A 12,284-nucleotide genomic window follows, 5' to 3' on the forward strand; every position below is an offset into this window, starting at 1 on the left:
CCCATCTCTTTTTTTTCTCTTTTGTTTTCTTTAGAATATTTTTCCACAGTTACATGATTCAAGATCTCCACCCCCTCACCCCTCTTCCTCTGCCCTCCCAGAGCTGACAAGCTGTTCCACTGGGTTAAACATGTATCATTGTTCAAAACTATTTCCATGTTATTCATATTTGCAATAGAATGATGTTTTAACATCAAAACCCTAATCATATCCATATCAAACTACATGATCAATCATATGTTTTTCTTCTGCATTTCTACTCCCACACTTCTTTCTCTGAATGTGGATAGTGTTCTTTCTCATAAATTCCTCTGCATTGTCCTGGGTCATTGCATTGCTGCTAGTAGAAAAGTCTATTATATTCGATTATGCCATAAGGTATCGGTCTCCTTGTACAATGTTCTCCTGGTTCTGCTCCTTTCATTCTGCATCAATTTCTGGAGGTCTTTCCAGTTCACATGGAATTCCTCCAGTTCATTATTCCTTTCAGTACAATAATGTTCCGTCACCATCAGATACCACAATTTGTTCAGCCATTCCCCAATCGATGGACACCCCCTCATTTTCCATTTTTTGCCAATACAAAGAGCATAACTATAAATATTTTTATATAAGTCTTTTTCCTTATTATCTCTTTGGGGTACAAACCCAACAGTGGTATGACTGAGTCAAAGGGTAAACATTCTTTTAAAGCCCTTTGCGCATAGTTCCAAATTGTCCTCCAGAATGGTTGGACCAATTCATAACTCTACCAGCAGGGTATTAGTGTCCCAATTTTTCCACATCCCCTCCACATGTATCACTTCCTTTGTTGCCATATTGCCTGCCCCATCTCTTTATTCATACTATGTCTTATTCTGGAAGTACTTTTTCCCTTTTTTCTTTTGAAATCTTTCTCATCTTTTATAACAATGACCAATATGGAAGTGTGTTTTACATGATAATACATGTATAATCCAGAACAAATTGCTTACTATCTCTGGGAAGGTGGATGGAAGGGAGGGAGGGAGACAATTTGGACCTTATAATTTTGGAAAATGCATGTTGAAAATTGTTATTGCATATGATTGGAAAAATAAAATATCTGAAAAAAATAAATAAAATCTTACACATCCTTCAAAGTCCAAATCTGGTACCACTATCTACATGCCATCATCTTGGATCCTACTCATTAGAAATTATCATCCTAGGGGCAGCTGGGTAGCTCAGTGGATTGAGGGTCAGGCCTAGAGACGGGAGGTCCTAGGTTCAAATCTGACCTCAGACACTTCCCAGCTGTGTGACCCTGAGCAAGTCACTTGACCCCCATTGCCCATCCTTACAACTCTTCCACCAAGGAGCCAATACACAGAAATTAAGGGTTTAAAAAGAAAAAGAAATTATCATCATAGCTAGGTAGCACAGTGGAAGGGTGCTGGTAGAGTTGGAATCAGGAAGACCTCTGTTACTCTGGGCAAGTCACTTAACTCCTGCATCAGTTTCTTCAGCTGTAAAATGGGGTTAATAATAGCATCTATCCCTCAGGGCTGTGGTGAGGATCAAATGAGATATTTGTGCAGTACTCAGTATATCTTAAAGTTCTATATAAATGTTGGCTTTTATTATTATTAATTATCCAATTTCATCTTACTGTATTTGACTCATTATTCTAGTCTACAAAAATCTTTTGAGGATCCTTATTTGGTTACAACATACTTGCTATTTCTTTTAGCTTCATATCAGCTGTTCTGTATATCAAAACCATTTATGAGGAAGAGTGGGGCAAAAAATGTGGCTATTTTAAAAGCTATCATGCTATAGTAGTGGTTCTTTAGAAGTGGGCAATGGCCACATAGTTGAAGTAGAGAAGGGGGAAAAAGATGGAAGAAAGGACAGTACCAACCAGTATGCCCTGGTGATTTGCAGGATGCCAGTAAAGACATGTAAATGGTCAGGCAAGAGCATTCAATTTTGCTTTTTTAAAACCCTTACTTTATCTTAGACAACTCTAAGGACAAAGGCTAGGCAAATGGTATTAAGTAAGTTACCTGAGGTCACAAAACTAGGAAGTATCTGAGACAAGATTTGAACCCAGGACCTCCTGACTCCACACCCAGTATTCTATCCACTGTGCCAAGTAGCTACCTCTGGAGTAGCCAGTTTATGAGAGACATTCATAAAGCTGTCATTCATAAGCCAGAGACTCCCTATAATCCTCAGAAATTAGGGTTAGTCTCCCCAATGCCTAGGCTACTCCAAGATAGGTACTTTGGAGAGGGTAATGAGGAGAATAGAAAACAATTGTGTTCTTGCCTTACAGAAGTAGTTCATTCATTATATCATGACCAAAAAGACCTTCTGCACCCCTTTAAACACCTAACTTGTTTTGTAACTTACTACTTAAGAGATGTGTTCTAAAAGTGCATTCTTTTTTAACTTTCAAACATAGATGGACTTGATCTTAGTAAAGTTAGAGAAATGATTATCTGACATCCCCAAAACATAAGCATATTTCCTCAAAGTAATCTAGGCAGTTTTCAGTGGACTGTTCCAGGTGACTAGAATGAGAATTTCCTCAAGGATGCTTAGTATAACAAGGAAGGGTTCCTAAAAAGCAGTCATCCCAACACCCTTTGAGGAATGAAGGTCCCAGATGCCCTGCCTCAAGTTAAATTGTCTTCAGGATTAGTAAATATTGATTGGCGAATGTAATGGACTTCTCAACTAGCAGCAATGCAATGACTCAGGACAATTCTGAGGGATTTATGAGAAAGAACACTACCCACATCCAAAGAAAGAACTGTGGGAGTAGAAATACAGAAGAAAAAAAACTGCTTGATCACGTGGTTGATGGGGATATGATTGGGGATGTAGACTCTAAATGATCACCCTAGTGCAAATATCAATAATATGGAAATAGGACTTGATCAATGACACATGTAAAACCCAGTGGAATTGCTCATTGACTACAGGAGTGGGGTGGGAGGAGGGGAAGGAAAGAACATGAATCATGTAACCATGGAAAAATATTCTTAATCAATTAAGTAAAACTTCAAAATAAATATTGATTGATTAATTCATGGGATCAAAGAAGGCAAGCTTTGTTCTTGTGTTTCACGCATATACTTAAACTTCCTAGGTTGGGAAACATGATGAAGCTTGGATGATTCTGAAGCAAATCCATGACACTAATATGAGAGCACGTGGCCAGCCTGAGAAAGTCTTCACTGTAAGTATGGTTCCTAAGCTACTCTTCCTTCCCTGCCCCAGGCCTCAGGTCCTTTGTAGTCAGTAATATCTGGCCAATTGAAACTACATATTTTTCTTTATTTTTTTTCCCTTTTCCTTCCTGAATAGGCCTGTTCTATTCACTTGTTAGTTCAGAGTTGTTTTTAATCATTCAATCATGTCAACTCTTCACGATCCCATGGACCATAACACACCATGCCCTTCTATCCTGCACTCTCTCAAAGTCTGTCCAAGTTCATATTCATTGTTTCTGTAACACTATCTATTTCATTTCTGCCATCCCCATTCTTCTTTTCCAACATCAATGTCTTTTCCAATGAGTCCTAACTTCTCGTAATGTGGCCAAAGTAGTTAAATTTCAGTATTTGGTCTTCCAATGAATTACCAGAATTAATGCAGAGTGGAATATCAGTGGAAAGAATTTGGACCTTAGAGCCAAAGGATCTGAGTTTGAATCCTAGCTTTGCCCATTATTACATCTGAGGTATGGTTTTGTCATCTATAAAATGAAGGAGCTGTACTGAATGCCAAGAAAACCCCAAAAGAGGTCATGAAGAATCAGACATAACTAACATGACTGAACAGTCTCCAAAAATATAGGACCTGCTCTCCCACAAATTTATATACTAGCAGCAGGAGAATGAGTACAAATGGGAATGATAGATATGATAGAGGGTGGGAGGGAACACCTAGGGAATAAATACATGTGAAGAGACAATTTACACAACTTTTGATGATTAAAGATTTCCAAAGTCTTCAGGTAATATAATTGCACTACTCTCATTAGGCTTATTCCTAGATGAATCTATTGCTACTTTGGGCTCTCTGGACTTTCTCCTCCATGGACTGCTCTGCTGGACTTACTGGCTCTGCTTCTTTTGAAACTTACTCCTCCCTGGGGATGGATCCTGTGTTCCACTGGGCCTACTGGGTTTTCTGTGTAGTCTTCATTGGTAAAATGTATGGCTTGTCATGGAATCTCTTTGTTGGTCTTCACTCCCTGACTGTATCTTTTTGACTCCTCTTTTCAGGGCAAGTCAAGCCATCTTTTCTTCTCCCTGATAAATGCAGGATGATGGTTCCTTTGTCATAGCTACCACGGTTCATCTAACAAAAGCTATGCAGCTTGCCCTTAGTCTGAGTGCTAAGGTTAGGTGTAAGATTAGGTCTCTCCTTTTCTGACCCTGATGTTAGCAAGAGTGAATAAGGTAATCTGAGTGGGTCTGGAAGGCAATTTGGGTGTGAGGAAGGATAACGGGATATTAGGGTGATTATAAGGTAATTGGAGGAGAAAAGAAGGTAAGGGAAGGTATATAGGAGATAAAGGAAATGGGGTATGTAGGAGAGAGCAGCTCAAATAGGTTTATTCCCAGAGGCTTGAGACAGAGGATACAGGGAGGAAATTAGGGCCAGTAAGAAATGTTTAGGTTTGGCTGGAGGCTCTTGTTAGTTTCTAAAGTTCCTCGAGGGAGGAGTTGAGAGGGCCCCTCCCTGCCAGTCAAACTGATGGCTGGAGGAAGTCTGCCAAGATGGATGCCCCCAATTCTTTCAAGAAATAAAAGAAAATGAGTACTTTCCTCTTTAGCCCTTGCCTCAGTTTTCGATACAATGATTCACCAGAGGCTTGAATAGGTAACAAGGGGATTTATTAATACCAGGGTCAGTCAGAAGGGGAGGGGGTTCAGGGTTTTCTAACTGCTGCTAGGGAGAGGGTGATGGTGGGGGATGGGTCGCGGAGAGGTTTAGACAGAGAGAGTCTGGCTCTCCCAGTCAGGAAGATTTGACTGCCTTTTAAGTAAAGTCTCTATCAAATCATTAAAACTAGGGGTAACTTATTTGAGGATACTCTATTTGCCTATAGAAACTAAACCCCACTATGTTCAAACACCAAGCCCTCCCTTCCACCCAGGACCCAAAGGAAATTCAGGGAAGAGGAGGGATGGAGGTGGGAGATCAGGGAGAGGTCCAGAGAAATGAGATAGGTCCAAATTTCCCCAAGACAAAATAAGCACAGGCCAAGGCCGAAGCAAAGCCAAGCCTAAAGGCCAAAGCAAAAGCCTCCAGCCACAGCGAAAACCAGAAGGCAAAAGCCCCGTCAGTTGTAACTTCACCTCTATTTATAGCTTTAAGTTCTAACTGACTTTCTGAAGATTCTAAGATGTTTAACTGACTTTTTGTGACCGTTAGAAATTACAGAAGCAAAAAGTTTCTGTTAGCCACTTTGTATTACACCTGACATCTGGAACAGAAACCAAAGCCTTCTCTTAAAGATGATTCTCATACTCACAATCTTCAGTTTTATGTATTCCAATCTGATTTGACTGAAAATAAATTTGATTCAGAACAAAAGGTGGGCTAAAGGGGCAAAAAATCAGTGTTTTTTTAACCACTTACCCCAAATTCCTGCTTTATTTATGCAAAGCTGTCATCAACAAAGTCTAGATGCTGGGATGCCACATTTTGCCAAAGGAAAGCCTCAGGCTCCCAACATAGCATTCAGTCTCATAAGTGAAAATAAGTTTTATATGTATCCTTATTCTTTTCCCCACCAACTAAGTAAAATGACTGGGCCACTGGTGTTCTTTTCCATAATAATCTCAGCTTGGTTTGAAAATCACTTAGGTGGATCAGAGTTGACATTTGCTGATGAAACTAATTCACTTGAGCATCTTCATCCATGACTATTTAGTAGATACTTATCATGCTAGCCTTTTATTGGGACTGTTCCAATAATGGAAGTTAGTCACGAAAGCACCAAAAATTATTATAATGCTTTGGTCCAACAACTAAATCAGACCCAGGGAAGAAAAGATACCCTGGATATTTCTTAATTATTATGAGCCTAAATCCAGTGACCTTAGCAATTTGTTTGATAATGTTTGCATTGGGGAAATATTTACTAAAAATATGGGACTACTAGGTGACACAGTGGATAGAGTGGTGGACCTGGTGTCAGTGAGATGTGAGTTCAAATCCAGCCTCAGATATGTAATAGCTATATTATCTTGGCAAGTCACTTAACCCTACTTGCCTCCATTTGCTCATTCATTAAATGAGCTGGAAAAAGAAATGGCCAACCACTTCCGTATCTCTGCCAAGAAGACCTCAAATGGTTTTGGGACATGCCTGAAATGACAACAGCAAACAACAAGAATTTTGGATGTATGTTGTTCCATTTGAAAGTTAAGTGGCACAGTGACTTTGAAACAAGATAGAGTTTAAAATCCTGCCTCAGACATTTATTAGTTGTGTGACTTTGGGCCATTCACCTTACCTCTTGGCATCAGTTTCCTCATCTACAAAATAATAATCCTACCTCATGGGATGCTTGTAAGGATACAGTGAGATAACGTATATAAAGCATTTTGCAAATCTTAAAGTGCTATATAAATGTTAGCCACTTGGATTTTTTTAAAGAGGTTTACCCTGCATATCTTATCCATCCAACATGTCCCACTGGCCTTGGCATTTGTTCCTTCCCTTCATCATATTTACATCCCAAAATGGGATCATCAGTGTTATTTGTTTGATAAACCCTGTACTCCTTGCCTTCCGTGCCACCACACTTAATCTCTTCTACTTCTTACTTTTCAAAGCAGGTTTGATTTGCACACTTTCTCGTAAGTGGTCCTAGGTGTCCACCAGTTATTAAATTCCCATATATTTAATGTCTGTAAATTTAAACCCAGATGCTCTAGAGAAGAAAAAAAATCAGCACTTTCTGTTCTACTTCTTCTTACAGGTGAACAGAATCAAAACTCCAAAGCAGATCGATGAATTGATTGAAATTGAGAGTGACACAGGGACCTGGTACAAGAGGTGTTTTGTTCGAATCCGCACTGAATTGTATGGAGTAAGTAGCAAACTCCATCTGAAATGTTTGCCTTTCTTGGCATTATGAGGTTAACAACTCTTAAAGATTATAAGTTATAGATGAGTTATCAATCTGTATCTCTAGAGGGAATTTCCAAAAGAGAAGTTTCCAACACCAACAAACCATAGGTCCCAATCCCCAAATAAAAAGGAATAGTAATAGATAGATATACCAATTACTCTCAGAGGGCATGCACCATGCTAATGTACTAACCTGATTTCAGAAATAGTTTCGGGGATTCCGGGATACCCTTGATATCAACAGAAAACAGAGAAGAATGAAGATTAGTTCCTACCTTTGGGAAAGGCAGGTCTTTTAGCAGTGATTTGGGATAGACTGTAATTTTGGGATATCTAAAGAAGAAACCACAGTCTCAAATATTGAGAGCATGAAAGCTCATTATGATCTAGTTTCCTGACCTAGGCCCTTTTTCCTTTTAATTTTAACTAAATAGGATCAAGAAGAGCCTAGTCTTCCCAGGCCTATAATCTCCTGATGGGCAAATTGTATTGCTTTTGGTTTTGTTCATCTTCATTTTTGCTGAACTATTGTGTCAGAGATATTAATTCTCAAATATTTCACAGATCTGGTTGACTTTTATGAGGTGCTTTAACTATCCAGTTAAGGAGAATACGCTGAAGCTGACAGCAGTTTGGTTCACCTTGTCTTTTGGGTAAGAGTAATTTGGATTCTTAGAAAGAGGGAAAAAATTATAAGCATTCTTCCTCATGCCTTTTCCATTCTAATGGTTCCTTTTTCATTCCACTTGGTGACACAGACATAGCCCACAGCCATGAGTGTTTTCTTTTTCTTTTCATTTTAATGTGCTAAAATTCTAATTTCAACAAAAGGAACTCTGATATTTCATATATTTCATGTCTTATGGTTATGCAAATTGAGAGGGCAAAGTACAGCACCATTTAGAAAATGATCTTTTTGCCACAAAGCTTGCCATCTGCTAAACTAGACTGCTGACGGAAGGGGAAGCAAGGGAAAGGGGGAGGAATTTCATCTGCTTTTGACTGAATCCCATTCGTGGTTGGAAAATTCAAGTTATCAGCTTATAACTTAAATATAAGGTGCTTGCCTTTTAATGGGACCATTCCAATAACAAAAGGTTAGTTTGGAAAGCACCCTAAACTATTTTAATGCTTTAGTACTTCTCTAATTGTTTTAATAACTACAAAAGAGATAACGTCCTTTACTTTGGGCTCTGTGTTAGAGAACTGCAATAACCAACAGAGGTGCCTCACTTACCCTTGGCGAAAGCTTCTTCACCATCCCACTGGCCCAAACTAGGGGCTAGCAAGGAACCTCTCTTTCCCTGGCACTTAATAAGCAACAGTAACCCAACAAGATTTATCCCACAACAGTCCCAGAATCTCCCACTTGTCTCCCTTTTCCATCTCAGCAAGGTAACATTTTAATAGTTACCTTCGATTAAGTACTTTAAGGCTTAGAAAGTATATTACAAATATTAACTAACCATAGGATTCTATGAACTTACTTGGCATCCTAAGACACAGGGTTTCACAAGAATCTTTATTTCTAACAGAGCACTTCTGACTAGGGTAGAAACATTACAGGGGGGTTCAAAAAGGCTTTTAACCATCAGAATAATCTGTATTTTTTGTACTTTTAGAGGTAAGCAAGTGGCAAGCAATTGAATCTTCAGGAAAAAAGCAGTGAGGTAGAGTAGAAAGAATGTTGTTCTTGGAGTCAGGAGAGACCTGGGTTCAAATCCTACCTCCACCAACACCTTTATGACCATGAGCAAATTGATTCACTTCCATGAGCCTCAGTTTCCTGAACTATGAAATGGAGAAAATAATAACTTGTAGTGCCTGCTTCACAGGATTGATATGAGAATCAAATGAAAGAACTCTGCAAACGTTTAAAGAGCATGTGAATAAAAGTTATTGTTATTATTAAAAATTATTATTATTCTTAGTTGGATATAAAATATATCTCCTTTTCCTAACTCCCTGAAGTGTTTTTTTTTTTAAACCTTCACCTTCCATCTTAAAATTGGTATCAAGTGTCATTTTTAAGACAGAAGAACAATAAGGGTTAGGCAGCTGGGGATAAGTGACTTGTCTAGGATCATACAGCTAGGAAGTATTAAATTGTCTTTTTAAATATGAATTCTTTTTGTGAGTATTAAGAATATGAGAAGATACAATCATGAAAGGAAAGCTTTATATGAAGACTCCATGTGGCAAAAAGTGGATTACAATGGAAATGGGTTGGATTAAAAGTCAGAAGGACTAGTTTTGAACCCAGCCTGTACTATTTGCCACTCATGTGACCTTGAATACCTTGGTCAAGTCACTTCACCTTTCTTGGCCTCATATTCCTTATCTTTAAAATGAGGGAGCAGGGCCCTTCCTGAGGGAATCTGTGACAATGCATGTTGAAGGGCTCACTCTCTTGTACTGGTGTCCTTAACAAACAAGGCTTTCTTTGTCTCCACAGGTACTATGGATTGTCTGTCTGGTTCCCTGATGTCATCAAGCATCTGCAGTCTGATGAATATGCAGCCCGTGTGAAAAATATTGGTAGAGAAAAAGTGGCCAATTTTACTCTCAACTTCACCTTGGAAAATCAGATCCACACCAGTATAGAATACGACAATGGCAGGTCTAGAAACGTTTAAGAAATCCAATCTTTTATTACCAATCTGGGAAAGAGAATTGTAAGGTTGCTAAGGCAACGTGACAATGAATGCTGCATATTCCTTTTCAGTTTGTAAATTTTAGTCCTTATTGTGCTCTCTCTGTTAGAATTTTTATATGGTCTTTGGGGAAAGAGAAGGGAAAGTTGTATGTGCTATTAATTATTTTTCCATTTAATTCATTGTATGTGTGTGTGTGTGTGTGTGTGTGTGTGTGTGTGTGTGTCTAGAAATAAGTAGTAGACCAGTATTGAGAGGTAAGGAAAATTTGGACAAAATTTAGAACACAAAAAGGGAGCGAACTTGCACCTGACGTGGTTACACTTATAGGTATTGGTATAATTCTGCATGAAAAAGTAAAAAAATTCAATCATAATTCTAGCCTTATGCTTTAAAAAATTATTCAGCAAGTATTTTACATCCTGTGCTAAAGTGCAATAGAAAAAGGATATTATATTAAATTATAGCCAAGAAATTTAGGTTAGACAGGCGAATTTCCCAGTGAATGGCAAGGGTTATAAATATAACACTGTTCACCCGGTCTGTATTACATAAAGTACTATAATTCTTCCCTTGATATTTTTAAGACCAAGACTGAGAACTATCTTTCAAAGAGAGCTCAGCGTCATTCTGGCTTGGAGGCAGAAGTATATTCAAGATGGTCTCCCAGTTCTAAGTATATGTTGTTTATATAATCACCATAATAACTTCTATTTGTATTCAATCAGCAAAGGCAGGGGACAATTTAAATCTTCTCATTTTAGAAGATGGGAAAGCAAAGATCTGAGATAGCTAAACAGAGTTCCCATTCTATACCTCAGGCCTAAGCAAGATTGAAAGGGTAGAAAAGGATTCTAAGTGCCACATCCCCTGAACTATTTCATAATCCCTTGTTTTGAAGACTAGATGAAAAAAAAGTTGACAGATGCAATACAACCGGTCTGTCCTAGCTATATGAGGCAAGGGGACCTAACCACTTTTGCTCAGTACAAGGTCAACTTTGTTATACTACATCTGGAGTTCTTAACAAGGTGGTCCACAGACCTCTAAAGAACCCATGATAGTCTGTGAACTTGAATGGGAAAATGAATTATTTTTGCAAACTAAAAATTTATTTTATTAATCTTTGTTTTCTTTTGTAATCAATATCATTATTTTTTATTTAAAAACATTATTCTGGATGGCTCCGTGGATTGAGAGTCAGGCCCAGAGACAGGAGGTCCTGGGTTCAAATCTGACCTCAGACACTTCCTAGCTGTGTGATTCTGGGAAAGTTACTTAACCCCCACTGCATAGCCCTTGCAACTCTTCTGCCTTGGAACCAATACATAGTATGGATTCTAAGACAGAAGGTAAGGGTTTAAAAACAAATAAACAAACATTATTCTGGATAAGGATCCATGAACTTTCCCAAAGTGCCAGAAGGATGGAACCATGATACACAGAGAAGGTGAAGAATTCCTGTCCTATCTGATTTTACTGATTACCACCTAGACCAGTGATTCCCAAAGTGGGTGCTACCGCCCCCCTGGTGGGTGCTGCAGTGATCCAGGAGAGCGGTGATGGCCACAGGTGCATTTATCTTTCCTATTAATTGCTATTAAAATTTTTTTTAAATAATTTCCAGGGGGCTAAGTAATATTTTTTCTAGAAAGGGGGCAGTAGGCCAAAAAAGTTTGGGAACCACTGACCTAGACTTACAATCCTAGAGTACCCTAAAAACTATCTTATTTAACCAGTATGAGTTAGGCAATGATGTTTAGAAACCTTATAACCATATTTACTTTATATTTCTTGGATGAAAATTCTAGTTTGTTTCGTTAAAGAATTCTTAAAATTGTAACCCAGTATAAAGTACCAAGTCAATGTCACCATAGAATCTCAATTCAGTAGTGTTCATGAAGATCCCAAGCAGAACTAAAAAATGAAGATTTGCATTAGTGACCCCCCCCCCACAGATGACCATGTTAATAGTGTTGGAATGGGAGGCAGATAGGTGGCTCAGTGGATAGAGAGCCATGCTTAGAAAAGGGAGGTCCTGGGTCCAAATCTGGACTCAGCTACTTCTAGCTGTTTGTGACCTTAGGCAAAGTCACAACCCCAATTCCTAGCCCTTACCACTCTTTTGCCTTAGAAATGATACTTAGTATTGATTCTAAGAGAGAAGATTAAAGTTTTTTTTTTTAAATAGTGTTGGAATGCTTTCTTTAAAATATATAGATCTGAAAATAGATGTGATTACAGGACTTTGTGCAATGCAGAGAAATTTAAAATATGACTGGCCTATCTCATTTTTTAAAACAATTTCCCCGTTCCAAGTCCAATTCTATTTTGAGAGATTGATGCTCACCTGAAAATGCAGAACCATTTATTGCCTTTCAGAAGTTTCAATCACAATGCCTTTTGCCTCTGAAATGGATCACTTCCAAATAAAAATACCTTAGAGAAGTAACAAAGCTCCAGCTTCATTTTTGTGGTTCATTTGTTAGATTTAGATACATTTTAAAA

The 12,284-nt window shown here is 38.3% G+C and overlaps 1 protein-coding gene across 1 annotated transcript in view; it reads left to right on the plus strand.

The window, feature by feature from the left end:
* Positions 1–12,284, plus strand: part of SV2C (synaptic vesicle glycoprotein 2C) — a 210,629-nt gene that overhangs the window by 169,766 nt on the left and 28,579 nt on the right. The window contains exons 5-8 of the mRNA XM_044663106.1: positions 3,119–3,208; positions 6,971–7,081; positions 7,687–7,775; positions 9,578–9,742. Coding sequence (XP_044519041.1) covers positions 3,119–3,208; positions 6,971–7,081; positions 7,687–7,775; positions 9,578–9,742 — 455 coding nt within the window. The remainder of the gene's footprint in view (positions 1–3,118; positions 3,209–6,970; positions 7,082–7,686; positions 7,776–9,577; positions 9,743–12,284) is intronic.

Source organism: Gracilinanus agilis, chromosome 1 (assembly GCF_016433145.1).
Source record: "Gracilinanus agilis isolate LMUSP501 chromosome 1, AgileGrace, whole genome shotgun sequence".
Taxonomy (NCBI): Eukaryota; Metazoa; Chordata; class Mammalia; order Didelphimorphia; family Didelphidae; genus Gracilinanus; species Gracilinanus agilis.